This window comes from Cladophialophora yegresii (assembly GCF_000585515.1).
Source record: "Cladophialophora yegresii CBS 114405 chromosome Unknown aczIN-supercont1.6, whole genome shotgun sequence".
Taxonomy (NCBI): domain Eukaryota; kingdom Fungi; phylum Ascomycota; class Eurotiomycetes; order Chaetothyriales; family Herpotrichiellaceae; genus Cladophialophora; species Cladophialophora yegresii.
In genome coordinates, this window is record NW_006913050.1 from 1,050,521 (window position 1) to 1,073,559 (window position 23,039).

The following is a 23,039-nucleotide window of genomic DNA, read 5'->3' on the forward strand; positions in this document are numbered from 1 at the left end:
CGGAACAATTCACGGAACAATTCACGGAACAATTCACGGAACAATTCACGGAACAATTCACGGAACAATTCACGGAACAATTCACGGAACAATTCTGGTTGGCTAGCAGCTTTTGCATTTTTGCATTCGTGCACTTCTGCCTTCGCGCTGCAGCTACATAGGTGCTCTGTACACTAGAGAAACCTCGGACCTCTCACACAACCTCGCTCCTCCAGCTGCTGCGGCATGCTAGCATCGGGTTTGATCAGGCAAGTACAGACAGCCAGCTTCTCGAGTGGAGCATCGGCTCGCCTTCGAAACCCGACGCTGATCTGCGTAGTGGCAAAGCTCCATGCGCTACGGCAGCCCATCCGACGATGCTTATCGTGAGGTCCGTTCATACCGAGACAGCATGCATCTCACGAGCCGATACTTGCCGTCATGCTCACTCCGACTTTCATCCCGTAACTCCCTCATCGCAACGGTAGAGAAACCGTAAAGGATGAAATCCATTCTGGTACCTGGATCTGAGGGTCCGCGCTCAACGGTAATCTCCGATGTTGTAGTTGCAGTCGGGCACGAAGCCCGTGTCACATCTTGATCGGCTACACTGTGCTCTCGCATTGAAATGGACGGATCTTCAAAGAAAATGGACGACTTCATCATTCTACCACGAGCGTTGGTCATAAATACCCGACGTCAACTTCAGGACCGAATTGCGCATTACGCGGCGCATATTCTTCCTCACTTCACGGCCATTGCCCAGCACAATGACAGCTCCTGCCGCCATTCAGACCAGCAGATTCTGTGCCCGAGCAGTATCACGACCTAGCAACCTCAGTAGATGGTCACAAAGATCGCAGATAGCAAGGAGGCCGCTTTCGACCGCTGGGAACTACAAGACTCCTAAGCCCTTCAACGAGCCGAACGTTAGCGAGGGATGTCCCAATCGTCGGAGCAGTCCGCTGACGCCGATCTAGCTGCACTATGCCCCGTCGTCGCCAGAGCGAGAGAAGATTATCGCTGCGCTGCAGGAGCTGAGACCGAGACTCCCGGTCCAAGTGCCGACAATACGAAATGGAGAGGAGGTCGCAGCACAGCAAAGCCAGGCTGTTGTAGAAACATACATGCCAGCCGAACATTCGTCCGTGTTTGCGACATATACCCCTGCAACAGAATCCGATGTCTCCGCCGCAATCGAGGCTGCCCTGGAAGCCAAAAAGACATGGCAAGACACGCCGTTTGTGGATCGAGCAGCCATCTTTTTACGCGCCGCCGAGCTTGTATCCAGAAAGTACAGATTCGAGATCATAGCTGCTACCATGCTCGGCCAGGGCAAGAACGCGTGGCAGGCCGAGATTGATGCCGCCGCGGAGCTAGCAGACTTTTTCCGGTTCAATGTCTCATACGCAGAAGAGATCTATTCCAGGCAACCTACACTGAACGAGCGGGGACAAGCAGGGTGAGTTCTGTCATCCCAGTACTTTGACAGTATCAAGTACTCACTATTCGAATTCCCTAGGCGGACAGATTGGCGTCCACTAGAAGGCTTCGTCTACGCCATCTCGCCCTTCAACTTTACCGCGATCGGTGGCAACCTGATCTCTGGGCCGGCCTTGCTTGGCAACGTCGTCCTCTGGAAACCGTCCCCTTCCAACATCTACGCAAGCTACTTGGTGTACAAGATTCTGCGCGAGGCAGGCCTTCCTGCCAACGTCATCCAATTCATCGGCGGCGACGCCGAAATGGTGACCAAAGTAGCGCTCGCGCATCCAGCGCTCTCGGCCATCAACTTCACAGGCTCCTCCGACGTGTTTCGCCACCTGTACGGCTCCGTGGCCGACGGGGTTCGGCAAAGAAAATATCGCGACTTCCCACGCCTCGTTGCCGAAACGTCCGGCAAAAACTTCCACCTGATCCACCAGTCCGCCGACATCCCCAACGCGGTCAAGCACACGATCCGCGCATCCTTCGAGTATGCCGGCCAGAAATGCTCGGCCTGCTCGCGGATCTACATCCCCCAAAGCCGCGCCTCCGAGTTCTTCTCACAAATCAAGCACGAGCTGGCCGCCGTCAAGGTCGGGCCACCCGAGGACTTTGAAAGCTTCACGGGCCCCGTGATCAACCGGACGGCCTTTGACAAGATCACCAGCGCCATCGACGCGGCCAACCAGGACGACCAGCTCGAGTTGGTCGTCGGAGGCACCTACGATCCCAGCCAGGGCTTGTATATCGCCCCGACGATCTACTCTGCCAAGAACGTCGATCACCCGCTCTTCGACCGCGAGCTGTTCGGCCCCGTGCTGGTCGCGTACGTCTATCCGGACGAGGACTTTGAGCCGCTTTTGTCTACCATCGATCAGCAAGGCGGCGGCTTCGCGCTGACGGGCGCCATCTTCGCGACGGACAGCCACGCGACCCGCAAGGCCGAGGACACGCTGCGCTATGCGGCGGGTAACTTTTATACCAACTGCAAGACCACCGGCGCTGTCATTGGGCAGCAGTCCTTTGGAGGCGCAAGGGGTAGTGGCACCAACGACAAGGCGGGTAGTGCGGGTATGTTGATGCGGTTTACCGCGCCGAGGACGTTGAAGGAGGAGTATCATGCGCTTGATCGTGTCTTGTATCCTAGTAATGCGTAGGATGGCTTTGAACAGGGTTGTAGCGATACAGCGACGATACAGCGACGATGGAAAATGGTAGGGTACATAGTGCGGTGCCGTTTAGTGTGGTGTGGTGTGGTGTGGTCCTCAAAAGCATGGTCTGCCGGCAGATGGACATCCTTACACATACACGCACACATAGATCTACATACGTTTTCCAGCTAGATCAGAGTCCGACAACGAGAGTAGTCGCACTCCCTCTGGGTAGTGCGCATATCAGTGCAAGGCGTGTAGTGATCGGACGAGGGTGCTCATGGCAATGGGCATTATCAGTGTGTACGTGGACATGACTTTCCCGGCTCTAAATGGATGCGCGCTCTCCTGTCCTCCTTGCTTTTAGACTCCCCAATTACTCTGTGCTTCAGGCTCTCTTCCAAGGTACACTTGGATCATCGTGGACACAACCATACTACAGTCACAGCACTTTCTCACGTCACTTTCATAGAGTGAGTACATAGTAGCGTAACATCTGATACAATGATATAATGAATACCACAACTGGTATAACAATACTATTTATTGTTCATCATATCCCCGCTCCGACATCGACCAAGATCTTGACCTGATTCTCCTTGTCCTCGATGAGCGCCTTGAACCCCTCCTCGGCGACGCGGTCGAGCTTGATTTTCTTGGTGATCATGCCTTCGGGTTTCATTGCGCCTGTCACCACAGTGTTAGCGGCGACGAAACTCCCAGAACCAGAGAAATATTGCACATCGCAGACACGCACCCGTTGAAATGGCCTTGATGACGGCCTCAAAGTCGCCGAGCGAGTATGTTGCTCTGGTGGTTGCGATCAGTCAGCAATGGGCATCAGCATCAGCATCAGCAAACACACGAATGGATAGGCGCGGCGCGCAGTTAGCTTTCATGCATGCCTGCCCGCAAGCAACCCAGCGAGTAGAACGAAGAAGAAGAAGAAGAAGAAGAAGAAGAAGAAGAAGAAGAAGAAGAAGAAGAAGGGAATCGCGGCCCACTCACATGCCCATGTATGCCCTCTCTCTGAACACGATATCATTCATGGCCAGCGTGGCCCTCTTCTCCCACACGGCGATGTTGACGAGCGTGCCTCGCGCCTTGATGGCCTGGAGTGCGGTGTCAACGGCAGGTTGCACGCCCGCGGCATCGAAGCCCACATCTGCGCCCTCGCCGCCCGTCAACCTCTCCACCTCGGCCACAACATCGACCTTTGTCGGGTCAATGACGTGGTGTGCACCAAAGTTCTTGGCGAACTCCCTCCTCCTCCCCGAGACTTCGCTGACGATGATGTTGTTGCACTTCTTGCCCACGAGCACCTGCACGACGGCCAGACCAATGGGCCCGCCGCCAAGCACCAACACCGAGTCCCCCTCCTTGTACGGCGAGATGTCGACGGCATGCCACCCGACGGCGAGCGGCTCGATCAGCGCGCCCACCTCGAGCGAGATGTTGTCCGGCAGCGACTTGACGCACGACTCCGGCACGACAATGTGTTCGCACAGCCCGCCGCCCCAGCCGCTGAGGCCCACGAACCCGTTCTGGTCGCAGCAGTTGACGAGCCCGCGCTTGCACGCCCGGCAGCTGCCGTCGTAGATGATGGGCTGGACGCACACGCGGTCGCCGGCTTTCACGGTGGTCACGCCCTCGCCCACCTCCTCGACCACTCCAGAAAACTCGTGGCCCAGCGTCAGAGGGAGGGTCTCGCCCGTGATCGGGTGCGCGTCTTTCGAGGGGATGATGTTCGGCCCGCCGAGGTATTCGTGCAGGTCCGAGCCGCAGATGCCGCAGAACTTGGGCGCCAGTTTGACGTGGCCGGGTTTGATGGTCGGGATGGGGATCTGGTCGAGCCGGATGTCTTTGTTGCCGTGGAACCGCACGGCGTTCATCTTGTCCGTCATGTTGTGTGGCCTGGTCGAGATGGGTGGAGGGCGAGTAAAAAACTGTCGTACAGCTTGTCTTTTCTCTCTGTCTTTGCTGAGTTAATGGAAGAACAGACTGGGGCGCACAAAGGACGTGGCAGAAGGTCAAAAGAGGGGAAGTGAGAGTCGCGCAGTCAGATCAAGCGCCATGTGCTGTGGTGTACCTCATAAAGGCAGCTCAGCAGTTCATCATGCCGTAATTAATGCGGACACTCCACTCAGCAACCCTTGCCGCTCTCCTGCGGTGCTCAGAGTCGGGCAACACAGCCGTTGAAAGCCGCGCAGGATCCTCAGGCTTCCTGTCGATGCTTCTATTCGTTCAGAGGGCGAATATGAGTCTCTCCGCTCTCCACATGTTCGTGGTCGCTTTGCCGCAACGGGATGCCCGAACAGGAAGTTCCGAAGTGAGGGGCAGATGCATCCAGGAGGCATCGGATCGCCGAATCTGGGGAAAGCCGCAGCGAGGCAGGTTGGCCGAGGCAGGGCTGGATGATGTCATTTCCAGTGCCCCCGTTTGGTGCGTTCTCGGATTCTCGAGGTCGCAAGGAATCAGTACCCCTCTCGTTGCGCTGTACTTGACTCACACAACAAAGTACCTAGCCGAAGGTTATTCTTCCAGAACGCATAGGCGCCGTATCGAGCTAGCTTATATCGGAATGTTAATACGAGATCGTGTACATATGGAATGCTGCTGCCTAGCGAGAGCATATGTATCTCCGTGTCAGCGACTAGGTACGTAGTGACTACTGAGTCGATTCGGCTGATGTTGAACATGATGTTCAAAGGATCAGGCAGGCAGGAAGACGGCGGGACGAGAATTAAGAACCAAGCTCTTTGACCCTTCGAGAACAGAATGCACTCATAGACGACACGTCGGCACCGTGGAGCTTGAGTCGTCGCTGTCCTAAAAAGAAGGAGCTCCTTCGGTAGCCCATTTCACAGGGCCGGCTTGAGCTATTGATGAAAGAATCACTAGATCTGGCAGCGTACTTCGCGCCGGTGGCCACGAATCCGGTCTCTGCAACGAATCCGAGCACCGTCATGCTGTTCAATGCCATGGATTGGAAGCCGCTCTCGCACTCAATCTAACAAACCGGCCTGTTCGTCTATATCGGACACGCAAATCATGCCGCCAACCCGTCTGCGGGCGCTGGTGCGGATCTTGCACTCATGAACGTGTGGGATCTGGCTATTGCATCAAAGGACGCTTCAACTCCGAAGAAGCGGTGATAGCGTATGACAAGGTAGCCGCCGATCGAGCCAGCGCCAGTCTAAAGCTTGACGGTGGACAACTGACTTTGCACAAACGACTGGACTCAGGTTGGTTCTGTACAAAATGGTCCTTCCAATGCTCGGTTCTTTTTATGGCGAGAAGCTCCATTGAATGATGCGTGGTCGTGGTTGCGTAATTCTGTTGGGCGGTGCTGGAGTAGTTTGTATGGTGTGTCTCTTAAGCTGTTGATCCTCTTATCTGCGGACTGAGACGATCAGGACGTAGCCGCGTGAGTTATGGCTGATCTTGGAATCCACACTCCACCTTGTCCGATCAGTCTGTCCTTCAAGGCCGCTCCTTCTGTTCGTACACCAAGTCGATGCACGGGCACTCGATCGATCTGCCTTTGCGTGTTCTGCCTGAAGTCGACATAGCGCTCCGAGACCGATCGGCTGGATGCCTTCGATTTCTCGCGTTCCATTGTCGCTGTTACAGACCATGCCGGTCGAGCCAGACTTGCATTCGTGATGCTAACATCCTTGTAGAAATCGAACAACTCCGCTTCTGGATCCGGCTCCTGATCGAGCCGTGGCTCTTCGATCGCTCGTAGATAGCCCATCATCATCACAGATAGCTTAGCATCCATGAAATCAACAGAACCAAACTCGTGGATCAGGTAAACTCGTGCGTTGTTCTTGTGGATGACTGTTCTTCTTCTATCCGGATCTGGTGAGATTGTGATGATGGCTTGGCGCCATTCGTATGTTATGCCTTCCGCTTGAGCAAGCTTCTTTGGCAGGTTCACCGCCGCCCAGCCGAAGTAGACTCCTTTGTATCTCATAAGAATTTCCTCCGGGACACTTGTCAGATTCGCTGTGGGCATGTTCAACGATGCCCTGCTTCTGCCGGTGCCAGCGACAACTTTCCCATGGAATCGCACAGGAAACGGCGGTACTGGCCCAGATGCGGGCCCAACCACAGCTGGTCGATCAAGAGCATCATACTCCTGCATCTCGATGCGGTTGTAAGAGTCGTCCCGAGCTGTATCGTACTCTTCGTTCATGTTGTCTAAGCGGTCTTGGACTCCGCTTTGATCGTAGGCGGTAGTCATGGCCTGCTGTGCTACAGCACTTGGTTGATAGACCGAAGTTATCTGATTTGTGACCGCCTCCCGTGCCGTGCTGATATATGGACCGGCCGTAGCTGTCACGAATTGTCTTCCCACAGTTGCTGCAAACTTGATGCCCGCTTCTAGTGGCATTGTTTTGAGTGACGAGCCCCTGACCACACTGGAGTCTGCCGAGGATGACGCCAGCCGGAAGATTGGACTACCGCATAGAGTACGTTTCCCACCTTCTGTGCATAGGACCACCCTCAGGTAGCCGTCGTCGGCCTCGCAAGGGATCCGAAGTATGTCGGTCTCACGCGGGCGATGAGATCGAAGCTCTTTCGGAGCCTTCTTCAAGAACTTCTTGATATCCCTCTGCCACGCACGCTCGTCGTTAGGGCTCACCTGCTCAGCTGCAGCCTGAATGGACGGGGTTACATCGATCCAAGTGCTCCTGGCACCCAGAAGCCCTCCAAGTTTTAGACCGGTCTTACCCGAGAATCCTCTCCGCTGCAACCATAGGGTTCGGTCAGAAGGCAGCTCCCGGTCAGAGAAGATTGTGATTGCAAGATTCGTGGATGGTCCAGTGTAGTAGACAATGCCAAATGAATGCCGAAGAATCGAGAAGTGCTTGGTTGATTCGTAAGGGTGGCTGATTAGTCCTCCGGCAAAATGTCTGACATCCTGCAAAGCTGACGCGAATTTGGATTGCGGAGGAGCAGGGTTTGAGGTTGTGGGAGACAGAGGCGTGATCGGTGTCGCTGGGGTTGATGTTGGTGCAACACTCCGGTAGCTAAATTCAGTGGAAATGCTGGCTGGTGATTGGACGATACTGGGAGATGGCTGAGATACGACAGACGATGACTGGACTCCGGGAGGTGACTCCAGGGTCATCGCTTGCAACACAGCAGTCTGCTCCTCCAAACTCAGATCCTCACCCACCTGAGTATCCGTGAAGTGATTGAGGTCATCTGTTTGAGCTGTCCGAAGCGGCGGCGGTCGGTTGCTGCCCTCCGCCTCCGAGGCACTGGGTCGGGATTTGGTCAAAGGCATTTTCGAGGTGAAACAAAACGAGGATATGAACAGGCAAAACACAATCAACATCCAGGGCACTCAAGGACATAACGCCCCTGGGCGAACTTTACATTCGTGCCCATATCGTACCTAAGCGTAGATTTGGCTTGCTTGGTGGCGTCGACCTAGAGAAACTCCAACCCGGGAATCAATATCATAACTGAGATAAGGACCAGGAAGAAAGATGGATGAGGTTCATAGAGTCGCGTCCTCGGATTCCGCAGATTCCGGTCATTTGAAATGGCGTGTCATGCGTGTCTGTGGTGCGCCGTGGTACCTTGGTACGGAAGAGCACCTGCCACATGAGGACTCTATCTGCGCATACGGAGCACTGTTTAAGTTATCTCGTTCGGATTACGAAGTACACCTAGGTCCTTGACTCTTCAGCTCCCTTGCACCTAGCACCGACTCCGGACAGTCTCTACATCTGACAAGTGATTCGCTATTGCAGTTATCGGCGGTGGACGTGGGTCGCCTTCAGAGAGCATGATAGGGCGCTGCTCTCTTTGCTCGGGTCCGACAGGAAATCTGTCTTTGCTGCCTCCTGCCAACCAAGCTCGGGTATACTGTAAGGTTACCTTACCACGTTAATGAGGACCTGAAGCTTGTTGGATAAGACTGCTAGTCTGCCAGTGAGGGCAGGCTCGAATTGATGGAGAGCGGTCATGCATCTCAATGAATTAGTCCAATTTGAGGCAGACGGACAAGTTTCCGTGGCCATATAGGGTGGTGGAGTTCTGGTTTACACTCGTCAGCTGAAGCCAAGCATCGAAGCATCGCAGACATTCTTCAAGATATAAAGTGCCGATTCCCGATTCCTCCTCGATCGCACATTGCGGAAGTCGGTGAGCATGTACCTAGAGCTGCGTAGCGACGCCGGACCAACCTCTAGGGAAGAGGCCAGATCTATTCCCATGTTAGCATCTTGGTCCTCGAATGAGGCTTCTGGGGAGCTGAGCGCTCAATCAACGCCCACTCACCTCGAGAACTGCGTCGATAGGTCGATCGCCCGGAGATTGGGATGGTTGAGCCGACGCTACAATGGCCGCACGGGTCTGGCTGGTCCCTCGGCCCAAAGACACACTCCATACTGCTTCGGAGCCTATTCCCAGCTGCCTCTGCAGTTTTCCGGTCTTCAAATCCCACATCTTGGCGGCGCCATCACTCCCGCCGCTCAGGATTTGTCCACCCCGTACATCCAGCGAGGTTACTGCCCCTTCGTGCGCTTTCGAGATCAATTGCAGGATTGAATGGTCCTGCCACGACCAGATGACGATATTCCCGTCAGCACCGCCAGTCACCACAACAGAGCCATCGACGCAGATGTGGGTGACTAATGATTCGTGGCCCTCCAGGACGGCGAGAGGTTGTCCGGTGCTAAGATCCCAAACGCGGACATCGTGGTCCGTACTTCCGGTATATACTCTCCTTGCCACCCCGTCACTGTGACAGACAACGCGGTAGATGGGTCCAGTATGCCCAGCCAGGGTTGACACGTTACTTTGCTCGCGAAGGCTCCACACTTTGGCAGTGCCGTCTTTACCAGCGGATACTGCGAATACTCCGAAGATGGCCAGATCCAGAATGGAGTCCCCCTGGCCTGAGAGCGTGGCCTGGCACGATCCGGTCTCCAGGTCCCAGATCTTCAGCAGCGCGTCCCTAGAGGCCGACACCACTGTCTTCGCGTCGACGAACCTCAAGCCGCGAACCGTTTGCGTATGTCCGGTAAGACTGCGTGTGAGACGCCTGTGAAGATGGAAGATCAGCGTCACTTCTTGAAATGAGATGAGGCGAGATGAGCGTCGCTTGACCATGAGATGAGGGGAGATGAGGTGAGGCGAGATGTCCACTCAATTTAATCGTCTCACAAAAAGTCATCCAGGACTCGGGATAACGACAGCGACAGTGACACGTACCGCTCGGCCAGATCCCAACACCGAATCATACCGCCTATCTCGCCAGAGAGGAGAACATCGTCACGAAAGGCCAATGACCAAGCATTCTGCAGATGATCTTCTCGGAACACGACGATAGGCTCCCCCACTGCCGAAAACGCGTGGATCGTCTTATCGTCCAGGCTCAACACGATGTACTTTTCCGAGACGGCACATCTTATCACCACCCCAGAGCTGGATAGTTTGTGCCGGATATGCTTGTCAGTGTCGTGCTCCGATCTGTGGAAGGATTCGCGCTCAACGTGTGACGAGCTCATGGCGAGCAGCTGGTGGCTGTCGAGCACGCCCGGGCTCGAGTGCCGGTCCTGTTGACTTGTGTACTGACTCGATCTCGAGGTCATGCTTTCCGCTCCTTGATGAGTACAATGCAGCGAACTAATCTGAGTGATATTGAACACAGAATCAAGATTATGTGGCGCAGCCACACGGTCGAGCAACATCTTTACATACCCAGGGTGCCGGGACGCCTGAATCTGAATCCTGCCGTCTTCCCGCGGGCTCGCTTACCCCATGTTGTACAGCATTTCTTCCAATGAAAACGTTCGGTTTTAGCCCTTTTCCGCCCTTCTTCAGCCCGAGCTGACTACCGCTTCGTGCGCGGATCGGGTTCCTTGCATTGTATCTCGTACCCGTACTCTGTACCTGACGAGGGTGCGTGCCTCGGACATGTAAGACGGCAGCGGTAGCGGCAGCGGAGAAAGGCTGGCGATCCGAGAGACGTGGCACAGGCGTCTCCTACACTTACTGGTACCCGTACTCTTACTCAATCGATACTGGGGTTCGTCTTGAAAGGACAAACCAGATCTTGGGCGGTCTGAGCCTTGTATGACGTCGATTGTGGCACATTGGGAAAAACTGGAATGTTGGGGAGATTGGAATTCTTCGACTTGACGTGATGAGACGTGACGCGACACAAGAACCCGCGCCGAGCACGGTTGGCGACTATTGCGTACACGTATCTAGCATCTCCCACTCAAAATGGGTGCCACACTTTGTCCGAGTCGATGGAAAGCGACATACCACAGTAGTAGCACTCATCACTAAACCGTTGCAGATATTAAATTTTCATAACTTGATTAGGTAGCTAATAAGCTAGGGTAAGAGTACACATTCTATCGTAACATCATGCAAACTCCTGGCTGAAGAATGCTGCTGATCTTGTTGGTACATCGACAACTCTCCTTCCTGTTGCATTCTCCGTGCCCATGCATCATGAATCGCCGGTATTGTACACTCAACGGATGGGTATTGTGTAAGGTGATAGGAAAAGTGGTATTATGACCAGCTGGTCTATCGCTCCATGTCGTTACTCGAACACAAGAATGTCCTAGTAGTTGGTGGCTTGATGGTTGAAAGGAACATTCTGTCCGTAGCCAGGCTGACCGTACTTCGGCTCGGCAGAATAAGGAGCATGTCCGCCGTGCATGGTAGATCCGGTCATACCGGTCTCATGACTTGGACGATAACCCGCGCCGGCCCCTGCGCCGGTTGCCATCTCTGCGTCTCGAGTAGTGCGAACTTTCTTGTTGCGCTTCCAGAATGGGGCGCGACCAGTGCCCTTGGTGTAGTTGTTCTTTGGGCTAGGGCCGAAACGCTTCTCCTTCTTATGATGGCGGGCGAGAAGAACCTGAACGATCGCGGTAACGAGGAAGAGGAAGATGTTCAGGATCGCCATGGCGAAACAGGCGGTGTTCAGGCTGCAGACGTAACCCCAGTCGCCGGCGCCAGGAGCAGCTTCGCCATCCGGACCAAACCCGAGAGGGGTGTTGACGATGCCCCGGCATTTGTTTGCGCCATGGCGAGTGTAGTATGCGATGGCAGCAAAACAGCCGACGAAGCAGAGGTCGAGAATGATGGCGATGAGTGCGAAGAATGTAATCCCACCGAGGAAGAGGGTGAACAGAACGCCGAAGATGGTGTACAAGACGGCGGCACCAGACATGCCCTCAACTGCCTTCTCCCATGTTGGAATGTGTATGTTCTTGTCGGCCAATACGGCGAGGAAGTAGCTGTAGATTCCGAGGATAATGGCTGAAGAAGCGAACTCGAGGAGTCGCAGGCCAGTCTGGCCGAAACGGAGGACGGCACCACCGAAAGCCATGTTCGTCTTGGGGTCGGCGTGTAAAGGTATCAAGACTATCGCTGAAGGTGTGGGGGGTGGTTTCTGGGTGGTAAAACGAGGGATACGAAAGGGGATTTGGGGGCCTCTTTGTAGCTCGTGTGAGGAGGTCCGATTCAGTCCGTGCGTCCTGCTCCTTGATGCTGTGATGAACTCAGAAGTTGGCGGGTGACGTTTTCGTGTGGCTGTCGATCAACAATGCATCATTTTTCCTCGGCCCCAAAACGCAGGGACAGCGCAAGTGGCGCTTGCACATGTTTCTGATTGGTTGGAAGTGCGCCCTACGCCACAGTAATGACATAACAAACCAGCCCGGGTCCCGCTTGGCGCCTGCGCTCAAAAGACCCTCCTGAAAGGCGATTGGTGCGATCAGAACAAGTGCGTCCCCGATCGGGGTGAATTCAAGAAATTTCAAGCCAGACCAGCGACTACAGCACATGACTTTGGTACACGCACCCACCACAAGAGACGGGCGGCTCCGATTTTCGAGTGCAAGGCAGTACCTCGTACCTCGTAATGCCACCAACAACCAGAAGTTTCTCGATCCTGTTTTCGGCACTAGCCACAGCTCTTGGTGGCAGGGTGATTGACGCACGGTCAAAGCTTCGGTCGGTTATCGTTCAACTTTCCAACGTTCTCTCCACTCTCCCAGCCCTCACTCGCCTAACAAACACAGCCGGAGAAAATTCTTTGGTGTCGCACTCCCCTGTTAGTGGCGGTTCCAATAATGCAAATTCAACCTCTTCGCCGTTGAACTAGTTGTTTGGCTGGTAGCGACGACATTCTCCATCTGCTATTACTTGAGAGCTAATAAACATATCAACTGCAGTTTCTGACTAGAGTTCTGTCTTCATCTTGGTCTGATCTCATCTAATCTTCATCACCACGTCTATCTTCTGCCAGACTTCGGCCTGCGAAGTCCTTCCGCAAATATGTCCATTGAAGAGAACGTAATCTGCCCAAGGCCTTCCTGAAGATGCAACCAAAGTTTCCTGGATTTGAGACGATGGCCTATGACACCGAATTTCTTCCACTCCGTCCTTCGTACGGGTTTGATCTCACTGCATTAATAGACTGACCGCCAACACACCCATGACAAGTGATCCTGCTGTGACGTCGCCAATTCTCGCGGCACCATTGGTATCCGACGGCTGGCTACCTCCACTGGTACCCGATGGAGACCCCGACGATGAAGGCGTTGCCGGTGTGCTACCACTAGTATTGTTCCCGGGCAAGTTGCTCTCGTCGTTGGGCAAGATGTTCAGTTCAAGGCCAGTAATCTCCAGGCCATTGGAGTCATACACAGTCTGTGTAGGTTGGGTAGCCGTAACCGATGAAGTTCCAGTAGGAAAGTTGCCGCTAACGCCGTTCTGTATCAAGTCGTCGACACCATCGGGACGAGCAGGGATGTCAAAGCTGTTACTGAAATTCGTCCCAGCAAGCAAGCTGATAGCACAGACTGGTGGGGTCAATGAGGTTGCGGTAGCATTGGCTCTTTCAAGTACAGCGACATCTAGCGAGTTGTACTGCTCCCGGAGATTGTTGTAATCTTGCAGGATTGACACCGTCCCGTTCTCGTTCAGGTTGACAAGACCATAGTTGTTGGGCTCTTCACTGTATTCGTAGATGAGCCCACCGGAGAAGACCTTTGTCATATCTTCGGAGTACAAGGCAGGGACCTCACTGAACTGGCGAGGAGTGACGAGATTGCAGCCGTACTCGGAAAAGAAGATTGGGATAGTGGTGTTACTAAAATCGCCAACCAAGACATCGTAGCCAGAAGACTGGAATGTGGCATCACCACACCACGAGTAGGAGTTGAGACCGAAGAAGTCGATCTTGGAGCTCGTGTCGTTGTCCAATCCGCAAGACAGATAGTTGAAGGTGCCCATAAGCAAGGGACGGACGTCGGCAGCAGAGTAGCCGACCGGGATCTCGCGAGGGGCTTGCCTGGCGATGTAGTCCTTGAGGTCTCTGGTAACGGCTCGGATGTAGGAGGGTACTTGAGGTACAGAATCTTCGTTGATGACCTCGTTACCACTGAAGAAGCCCAGCGTGTTGTTGAAGTGCATGAAGGATTCCACCACATCGAAGACACGCTCCAAATATAATGAGCTGTATGACTCCCACGGTGCGCCTCGGTTCAGAGACTGGTTTGGCAGAGGGCTGTTGACATCCAGAATCATGTAGATGCCAGCGGCGTTGAAGATGGAGGCGCAGGCTGAATGGTCCAGGTCTGGATCAAGGTTGTAAACACGAATAGCGTTCACACCCAGTCTCTGCATGAGGACAGCATCTCGAAGGCAGACGTCGGCATCGCTCAACGGGTCAATGCCAGAGCCGGGATTGAAGCCGGATGACCCACCGGGCTGATACCTATTCGCAGGTGTCAGCATCGTAATGCTCCAGCCGGAAGTATCATGTCTCATACGCAACACCAATGATCTGGAAACGGGTGCCATCGACACTGTTCACAAAGTCGGAACCTTGAACAACTAGAGGAGAGACTGCAAACGCGTAGGAGGTAAAGAGCGCGATAAGGCCGAGCAGGGTCGTCTTGAGCTGTTTCACTGGTTAGCACATGTCAAGGACTGTATTGATTTGATTGCTTTACTTGAGCCATCTTGTTCAGACAGTCGCGATATTAATCTGGTACTGCGGGCAATGGAGGAATCGAATTGAACGAGTCAATGGGCCGAGGAAAATAAGCGAGAGATATCAGTCAATATCTGGGGGCAGTTGAAGGCTGGGACCTGAACGAAGGACGGGGCTTCCTCAACAACCAGAACCTGCGCAGGGTGAAGAAGCGAAGGTGCGATTAACCACCCGTAGGTGCGACTCAACAAAAGGTGGGAACGGCGGTGATGCAGGTGAAGGAGCGACAAGAAGGTATACGTACTCCACGAGCCTTTCAGCTTGCCCTCCACGGACTATTTGCACATCCATGCGCGTCTGCGTCCGAAGCTCCAAGTACGCTTTCCCATTTTAGGTATGGCTCACATATTTGGTGGGCGTGATTCGCGATAAGGGTCTCCACTTCGCATCCTTTCCCATCGCGCGGGAGGCCGGTGGGGAACCAAATGGCCAATCACGCCCACATCTGGGGACAAGCGGAAATCCTATCTTGCCTGGAAATTACCCGCACGGCGCCCAGCGATGCTGGATTGCTACAGCATCTACTGTGTACAAGGTATTTATCGATGCGATGGGATGCGACGGAGCCAAGAAGCAACACGGAGCATGACGCGTACCTGCTGTGCGACTTCTTGTCCATGTTTCAACAGGGAGGGAGAGAGTATCTCATCGACCTGGAAAATAGTCCGTACGCTTGTGGAACAAAAACGAGGCCGATCCGGCTAGTCGCGCACGGAAGGTAAGCCGATGCCAAACTGCTTTGTCTGGCGCTCGTGGACACGGCTGCGCATCCAGTAACGCACTTTGGACCTGTAGTATTGCAAAGATGTCTGCCGCAGAGAAAAGCGCTGTCTCCCACCGAGCAGCGCAGAGGACAATCGTCTTCTTCCACCCAGATCTCGGAATCGGTGGGGCTGAGAGACTGATAGTCGATGCTGCAGTTGGCTTGCAAGAGCAAGGAAACAGGGTCACCATCTTCACTTCTCACTGTGATCCCAGTCATTGCTTCGATGAAGCTAGAGATGGTCAGTACCGTGCTGGATCTCACGGTCAATCACAGCTAAAGAGTTGACAGCTTGGTGAGTACAGGCACCCTTGATGTCAGAGTTCGCGGAAACACTCTCTTTCCTCCTACGTTCCTAAACCGCTTTCACATTCTCCTCGCCATCCTCCGCCAGATGCATCTCGTCTTCTCGATTGCAGTCTGGAGCAACGAGCTGGACAGACTTGAACCCGATGTGTTCGTGGTCGACCAGCTGTCGGCCTGCGTGCCCCTCCTGAGATGGCTCTTTCCCGGCCGCCAGCGCACTCTATTCTACTGCCATTTTCCTGACCAACTGCTTGCGGACCGGCGGACAGTTGGATTATTAGGGCTCTTGAAAAAGGTCTACAGATATCCTTTCGACTGGTTTGAGGGGTGGAGCATGAGTGCAAGTGACAGGGTCGTCGTCAACTCCAAGTTCACCAAATCAGTTGCGTCGCGGGTCTGGCCCTCCCTCTCAGAGTCATTAGGTGTCATATACCCGTGCGTCAACATCCAAGAGACGAGCCTACAGGTCGAACCTGAAGACAAGCAATTGTGGGATGGGCGGTTCAAGATCCTTCTCAGCATAAACCGCTTTGAGCGGAAGAAAGATGTTGGTTTGGCTATACGGGCGTATAACAGTCTCTCTGCTGATGCCCGTACTGGAACCCGATTGATCATAGCTGGTGGGTATGATCAGCGGGTCTCTGAGAACGTGGAGTACCACAAAGAGTTGGTGGCCATCGCAAAAGGCTTCGGCCTGTCAGCTGCCACTGCCAAAACAGTGCCCACGGCGTTGGGTATACCCGACGATATTCAAGTACTGTTTCTGTTATCCGTACCTGGCCCATTCAAGGAGATCCTCCTCAACAATGCCCGGTTGCTATTATACACTCCTTCCAACGAGCATTTCGGTATTGTACCAGTGGAAGCTATGCAGCATGGACTGCCCGTTCTTGCTTCGAATACGGGTGGGCCCCTAGAAACCATTGTCGAAGGTGAGACAGGCTGGCTACGAGACGTGACTAAGGTCGAGGAATGGACTGCTGTGGTAGACAAAGTCTTGAACGGGCTGGGCTCAGCAGACCTTGAGCGTGTCGGTCACAATGGGCGCAAAAGAGTCCACGACTACTTCACAAGAGTGATTATGGCAGAGAAACTCAGCAATGAGATGGAAGCCATGCTCAGAAATAAGCGCAGCCTCTTCCCCGAGAGAAAGGACATCATCTTCGGGCTTTCGCTTGTTGCTGCATTTGCGGCAGCTTTGTTTGCAACCATTGTGAAGGCGAAAGGTGGCCAAGGAGACAGAAGAGCTACTGAGTTCGCTCGGGCGAAGAGGATGCATAGAGACACTGATGAAGGGCTGAAGATGTTTCCTAATCATTACCATAGGTAGCGGGTGTAGCGACGGGCCACTCTCAGGCTTCTTATGGAGGAGCCCAAGTCAATCAATGAAACCATTGTAGGGCCACTGAGCACCTACAAGTCCTTTTACGAGGTACCTCCTGCTCTCACGTGATTTTCCCTCTACGCGTGCCACTTTACGCGTCTTGTTTGTGCGACTCCCACAGTCGCGCTTGTTTTCTTTGGCCCAATCGGGACTTCCGTCGCTCCGTTGCCCTTCCTCCCTCTGCACCAGCGGCAACGTCACGACTTACCACTAATTTCACTCTGTCTGCCTTCGCTATTTCCAAGTTGACGATCACGGGTTCCCTATTCTGTACTGCCGAAGTCTTCAAACATTTGATGCAGTAGATGTTCAATTTTGGAGTTTTGCTATGGTGGAGGTGGTCCATCTTTCGTCCAGTGCGCCACCCAGCCCAGTGAGGACCAGAGTTGGCGCTGGATTCAGCATCAATAGCACATCGCTACCTAACAAGTTCGACTTTGATCTTGACAAGTTCGACGAGGACGCCACTCTAGATTTCAGCATCGGTAGGCCTACCAAGAAAGCGCGCTTAAGCCCAGAAGTACGGTCAAAATCGCCACTCAGAAAGCGGAGCTCTGCCACTGAAAAAGCCCGGGTACTCGAATTCGACTTCTCTTCCGATGACGACCTAACCGACATTCCGAGGGAAGCGACTGCCACGAAGTCTAGGAGATACTCCTCGCAGGGGAGTACCGATCTCGAGATTTTAGACGAGATCACTTACTCGTCCTCCGCGCCAGAGCCACTGTCATCGAAGAAAACAAGGCAGATTGGCGTTGATACTACTACGAAGTTCGTGTTAGAGGACTTCTTCGATGACGACCTGGGAGATCCATCCATGAGCACATCACAGCCCGAGCATGACAGCAGACCAGCAAACCTTCTGCCTTCCCTTCCACAAGATCCAAGTAAACGTCGGAAAAGGGGAACCGCGAATCGTGAACCCAACGACAAAACGAGCGATGTGGGTGAAAAAGTCATTACCAAGAATGTGGACGATATCGAGTTTTCCAGTCCTGTGAAAGCCAAGTCCTCGAAATCATCCAAGCTATCAGAAGCCGAGAAGGCCGCCAAAGCTGCTGAAAGAGCTGCGCAGAGGGCAACTGCAAAAGCCGACAAAAAGGCAGCCAAGGAGATCGAAAAGGCGAGAAAGGCACAAGAAAAAGAACAAAAGGGAAAGGAAAAGCAGAAGGCAGCAGACCTCGCGGAAGTCAACAAGTCCCGGACCAACAAGAAAGATGCGACGCCCGAAATGATACTGGATATGTCGAGCCTCCTCAAGGATACCAGTGTTGGCACCCAGGTCGAAAAGCGTATGGAAAATGTCCAGGTCGAGGTCAACTATATCGACGAGGAGATCAACCTGATTGATGACGGTGTTGGTCAAGAACAGCACGGAAGCATCATCACGTGGCGACGCAAGGTAAAGTCGACGTACAACGACGAAGAGGACCAGTGGGAACCAACTTCCAGATGTCGGGTTGTCAAGGAGAAGCATGTTTTGATCCACATGCCGGCCGGGGACTTTGTCGCTGTGGCTGCCGTCTCGCGGTCTGGCGCGGAGGCTTCTGTCATGCGAACAGAGGAAGACCTGAAGGCCAACCTTGATGCACATGTCAACTCCATACGGCAACGGTTCGGCGACTGTATTCCAGTCTATCTCATTGAAGGGCTGCGCAGCTGGCTGAAAAAGAACCTCAATGCAAAGAATCGAGCATACACTGCTGGTGTTCGTGCTCAGATGTTGCAGGCCGATGCCGATGCGGAACCAGCTCACTCGCAAGCCAGAAGTCGCAAGCGTAGGAAGCCACTTTCGGACTCTTTGGATCTCTCACATGTCACATCCGACATCATTGATGACCTGCTCCTACACCTTCAGTTGGCGCACCAACCGATATTGATACATCATTCACCGACACCGGCGGATTCGGCCTCTCAGATATCTGCCCTGACCCAACAGCTTGCCGTCCGACCTTACCGGCTGGCGCAGCTTGAGTACAACCTCAAGTCTGCGTCATTCTGCATGAACAGCGGTCAGGTCCGGACGGGAGACGACGCGAAGGATACCTTTGTAAAGATGCTCCAAGAGGTGCAGAGAGTCACTCCCAGTATGGCATATGGAATAGTTGAAGAGTTCAAGACGATCAGAAAGCTCGTCAAAGGCTTCGGGAAGCACGGCAATCTGTTACTTGAAGACGTGCGCAAGACTGTAAACAAGGATGGCGGGTGGAGTGACAAGCGACTGGGTCCTCAGGTCAGCAAAAGATTGTTCAAGGTCTTCATGGGCCGGGACCCTGCTGCAACCGACGGCATGTCCTAACACGAGCGGCCTCGTGATGCGTCACAGTATCTTCCCAGACACGTCTGGATCATCTCTTCAGCCTGAGTCTGACAGCAAACGTTTGTCGCCAGCAGAAGTAAGCCACGTATGGTACTATATATACATAGGAGTGTTAGTATGTCGAGAGACAAGCTAGGGACGTGGAGCGGCAATGACGTACTCTAGCAGTGTCGAAAAGGAGAACCAGTCGCCGCGCGCAAAAGTCGCATCACATTTCTTCATGTGGGATTGAGAGGACAGGACTGGTCCTCCGTACTATGTCTGGGGCGTACAACTGCGAGTGGACAGCCTCGCCATCTCCGGGCTGAGCCGTAGTTGTCTAGGGAATCTTTCAAGGCCGCCTACGGAGTACATCGAAGCTTGTTACCCGCTACGTGGCACTCGTCCTCGCACGCGCGTTTCAAGTTCCTGTTTCATCTCTGGCGGCAGCTGCTTCGCCAAGACCGACCGCGCATCTTCGGCTGCCACTTTCAAGCAGGAACGTCTTTGTGCAGGTTCTGTCGGACTGGCAATCATTCCGCAAATGATCGTTTTGCTGCTTGAAATCTGGCAGACCCATGCATGGCAACTCACAACTATTATGGAGCGCGTCCGACTGATTAAGCCTCGACGATCTTATCAATGCGGCCAGGCTTTAACAGACTCGGCACGCGGCTTGTCCCTAGCCCGTTGCCAAGGTCCAAGTGAGACAGAACGTCTCGGCCAGGTTTGGACCGGCTCTTCAGCCCGCGTTTTGGCCCCAAGAGGCCAGCAAGCCAGCTTCATGACCCGCGTTTGCCCTCGTGAGGCCCTGCAAAATGACCGATAACGAGGCTGGCGGGTTGCTGCTACAATGAAGAGTGACATGGCCTCCAATCGGAGTTTCAGGCACGTTATGGAGTCTGCATACTCCGTGCTTGCAGCAATGGCCCTCCGTCGAGCGGCTGGGGGCCTTATTAAGTACTCTGTTTGATAAGGGCTGCTCGTCGCCGCAAACTCTTCAATGATCCCCGAATCAACGTCTTCAGCGCTCGTGCGCCGGCACGCGTGCTCTCAGCACGAAGCAAAGACCGATACCGGGCCACGACAAGATGCTTTCCGCCGCGAATGGAGGCTATGTTGGTGTCGACCTCGATGAACTCGGCCCCGAAAGTGTCGGTACTCGCGCCAATCGTTCCAACTATCTATCCGCCACAAGCTCGCTCAATCATCATGTGCGAACGCGCACAGGCAAAGTGACATCCGAGATCTCGTCGTGCTTGCAGCAAGTCTTGTCGCGAGAATTTTGGCAACAAGCCATTCCGAGATCTAAAGCCTTCTTCCGCGAAGCCTTTTCCGATCTCAAAGCCGTTTACCAGGCCGGTTGTAAAACCCTCGCTTGCGTCAGGTGGCGCCATATTGCATGGCGATTCATTACCCTGGTTTGCCCACTCCTCTTCATCGTCATCACCGCCGCCATCCTACCTATCATTTCGTCGCCTTCGCTTTATCAGGTCCGCGACGCTTGCCGGCCGGATAGCGGTTTCTATGTCGGGTTTCAGGACTATGACATTTGGGAACTCTCAGGCCTCTTTCAGATCACCTTGGGCTTCGGCAACTTCTCGTTCTCGACGGCCAAAATAATCGATGTCGGCTGGGATGTGGGTATTCGTGGCCAGGTACTTGAGGCGTCTGCTGACCACCCCAGATCATCCTCGGCCGCGGCGGTCAGGCGCTTCTCGCCGCTATCGCCTTCGCCGTCTATTCGAAGGCTCTGGTACGGTCCATGGAGTCGTCCCCAGTATCTTACGGCACTTTCGAAGCCGTCACGCTGCAAAGCGGCTCACTTACTGCTAATTTCAAGCTGGCAAGGGATCTCTTAAAGAACAAGACTGCTCAGGCCAGGGCAGCTGTCGTGTGGATGATAACCAGTGCTTGCTTTGTCCTGGCCTTCCCAACGATCCTGAGCGCAATGACTGGTTACTCCGTGAACATTGGGTCTTTTGTGCAAGTCGACGACGGCAACTTGGTGCAGTACAGTAATTTCACCCTGATCAGGTACATCGTACATGATGCACACAGAATCGATCAAACACTCGGAAAGGACTATAAGGTGACAACGGGCAGGACTCCTTATGGAGACATCTCCCAGTTGGGAGAGTCCTCCTACTCAGATTATTGCACCAGTACCGCCTGGCCCCATGAGGATATGCATGGCGCTCTGGACTGGGGATACACTGCCCGCGTGCCAATGTGCGATTTCTACTGGCACGTCTCCGAGTATGCCTACCATTACGGCTTCTTGGGCGAGGTCCAGGCAGGTACCACGTTCAATTACAGTGGTCGACTCGTCAACCTGACTACACCGAGTCTGACCATCACCCCTATTTTCTGGAAACAAGATTGGATTTCGGTAGAAAGCTCAAACGGCAGCGACTGGTGGTACTGGCCTTTTGGATACTACTGGAAGAGCGCAGACGGCGACGAGCCCTTCCACAATTTCACCGACCCAATCTTCACCAACGGAGAGTACACGTACAAACTCGACGAACTGAACGTCCGTGGTCGTTGTCAGCCAGCCGGTCAAAGCTATAAATGGGGGTTCTCCTTCTTGGCCCTCTTCTCCTCCCTCATCGTCTTCCTGGTCTGGTGTGTGGGCATGTATGCCTTGTGGCTGGATGCGTTCCTGCACTCACGGTTCGACCGAGTTGGGCGGTCAATGGGCCTGCAGCGGGCGGTCTTGGACCTCGCATATTGTATGCAGAGAGACGTTGACGAGGCGGGCCGCGACATGCTCTCAAACGCCGAACTCCACAGCAGCATCCGTCAAGACCTCAAGGGCGGGCGCATCACGTACGAGATGCTCGAGCCCAAACTCCTTCCACTCTGTCGTGCCGCCGAGTGGCGTCTCAAGTGGCGTCTCGCGTGGCGCGGCAAGTGGCGTGAAAGCAGCCGGGACTGGCTCCTTAGGAGGAACAAGTGGCTGTGTGGGCTCTTTGTCGGGTCTTTCGGCTTCCTGGTTGCTGCCCTGGCTGGGGCGCCCGTCCCGTTGTCCACGGCGATGCTTCTCGCATTCGGATCTGGTGTAGTCGTGAGTACGGACGAAGGCCACAAGAGTCGGTGGCTGTTTTTCCTCCTGTGTCTCATTCTTGCCGTTGGGCTGGCCCCGATAGGGCCTTATACGTAATTGGATAAGAGCCTTTACTCGGTCGCTTGGTTGCAGAATGATTCTCACCACGCGGTTCCTTGGTGGTACAACCACTGAACTGCACGGACAGGAGGTGCAGAGCCCATCTGATCTTGAATACTGTACAACAATGAAGTATTGGGATGGCAGGCACGGCATGGGACGAGCACTTCGAAGCCAACTAGCCTGTACGAGCAAGGAGCAGCCCCAAGGCAGCGTGACAAGATGGCCGCGCCACCTTCCAGCAGAAGCAAGCCCGAGACAGCTACTAGGTGCTGCACTTTCTGCTCTCAGCCTGCGCATTTGGGAACTCTTCTCCTGTCACCGGCCTAGAACAGGCGCACCAGCCGCCTACAAGCCCAACAACATCCACCGCTTGTTGAGCATATCTTGGGCACATCCGCAGTCCATGTTGTTCGCCCAGACCGTGCGAAGTCGATTATGATTTGGTCAAGGA

The 23,039-nt window shown here is 54.1% G+C and overlaps 9 protein-coding genes across 9 annotated transcripts; 4 read left to right on the top strand and 5 right to left on the bottom strand.

Annotated features, from left to right (window-relative positions):
- Positions 1 to 749: 749 nt before the first annotated feature.
- On the top strand, positions 750 to 2,621 carry A1O7_08390 (1-pyrroline-5-carboxylate dehydrogenase; the record flags this gene model as incomplete). Its single annotated transcript, XM_007762383.1, has 3 exons — positions 750 to 908; positions 960 to 1,441; positions 1,502 to 2,621. The coding sequence occupies 3 exons, from the start codon at positions 750 to 752 to the stop codon at positions 2,619 to 2,621; spliced, it is 1,761 nt and encodes a 586-aa protein (XP_007760573.1).
- A 547-nt stretch (positions 2,622 to 3,168) lies between these two features.
- A1O7_08391 (uncharacterized protein) lies at positions 3,169 to 4,519 on the bottom strand (the record flags this gene model as incomplete). The annotated part of the gene is made up of 3 exons (XM_007762384.1): positions 3,169 to 3,302; positions 3,373 to 3,425; positions 3,624 to 4,519. 3 exons carry the CDS (start codon positions 4,517 to 4,519, stop codon positions 3,169 to 3,171), a joined length of 1,083 nt encoding a protein of 360 aa, XP_007760574.1.
- Positions 4,520 to 6,027: 1,508 nt separating this feature from the next.
- A1O7_08392 (uncharacterized protein) lies at positions 6,028 to 7,914 on the bottom strand (the record flags this gene model as incomplete). Its single annotated transcript, XM_007762385.1, has 1 exon — positions 6,028 to 7,914. One exon carries the CDS (start codon positions 7,912 to 7,914, stop codon positions 6,028 to 6,030), a length of 1,887 nt encoding a protein of 628 aa, XP_007760575.1.
- A 986-nt stretch (positions 7,915 to 8,900) lies between these two features.
- Positions 8,901 to 10,147, bottom strand: A1O7_08393 (uncharacterized protein; the record flags this gene model as incomplete). Its single annotated transcript, XM_007762386.1, has 2 exons — positions 8,901 to 9,681; positions 9,852 to 10,147. 2 exons carry the CDS (start codon positions 10,145 to 10,147, stop codon positions 8,901 to 8,903), a joined length of 1,077 nt encoding a protein of 358 aa, XP_007760576.1.
- A 1,070-nt stretch (positions 10,148 to 11,217) lies between these two features.
- A1O7_08394 (uncharacterized protein) lies at positions 11,218 to 11,991 on the bottom strand (the record flags this gene model as incomplete). The annotated part of the gene is made up of 1 exon (XM_007762387.1): positions 11,218 to 11,991. The coding sequence occupies one exon, from the start codon at positions 11,989 to 11,991 to the stop codon at positions 11,218 to 11,220; it is 774 nt and encodes a 257-aa protein (XP_007760577.1).
- A 1,076-nt stretch (positions 11,992 to 13,067) lies between these two features.
- On the bottom strand, positions 13,068 to 14,632 carry A1O7_08395 (uncharacterized protein; the record flags this gene model as incomplete). Its single annotated transcript, XM_007762388.1, has 3 exons — positions 13,068 to 14,385; positions 14,441 to 14,571; positions 14,624 to 14,632. 3 exons carry the CDS (start codon positions 14,630 to 14,632, stop codon positions 13,068 to 13,070), a joined length of 1,458 nt encoding a protein of 485 aa, XP_007760578.1.
- An 837-nt stretch (positions 14,633 to 15,469) lies between these two features.
- On the top strand, positions 15,470 to 17,063 carry A1O7_08396 (alpha-1,3/alpha-1,6-mannosyltransferase; the record flags this gene model as incomplete). The annotated part of the gene is made up of 2 exons (XM_007762389.1): positions 15,470 to 15,668; positions 15,733 to 17,063. 2 exons carry the CDS (start codon positions 15,470 to 15,472, stop codon positions 17,061 to 17,063), a joined length of 1,530 nt encoding a protein of 509 aa, XP_007760579.1.
- Positions 17,064 to 17,445: 382 nt separating this feature from the next.
- Positions 17,446 to 19,416, top strand: A1O7_08397 (uncharacterized protein; the record flags this gene model as incomplete). The annotated part of the gene is made up of 1 exon (XM_007762390.1): positions 17,446 to 19,416. One exon carries the CDS (start codon positions 17,446 to 17,448, stop codon positions 19,414 to 19,416), a length of 1,971 nt encoding a protein of 656 aa, XP_007760580.1.
- A 1,091-nt stretch (positions 19,417 to 20,507) lies between these two features.
- A1O7_08398 (uncharacterized protein) lies at positions 20,508 to 22,582 on the top strand (the record flags this gene model as incomplete). Its single annotated transcript, XM_007762391.1, has 2 exons — positions 20,508 to 21,056; positions 21,104 to 22,582. The coding sequence occupies 2 exons, from the start codon at positions 20,508 to 20,510 to the stop codon at positions 22,580 to 22,582; spliced, it is 2,028 nt and encodes a 675-aa protein (XP_007760581.1).
- Between the last annotated feature and the right edge of the window lie 457 nt (positions 22,583 to 23,039).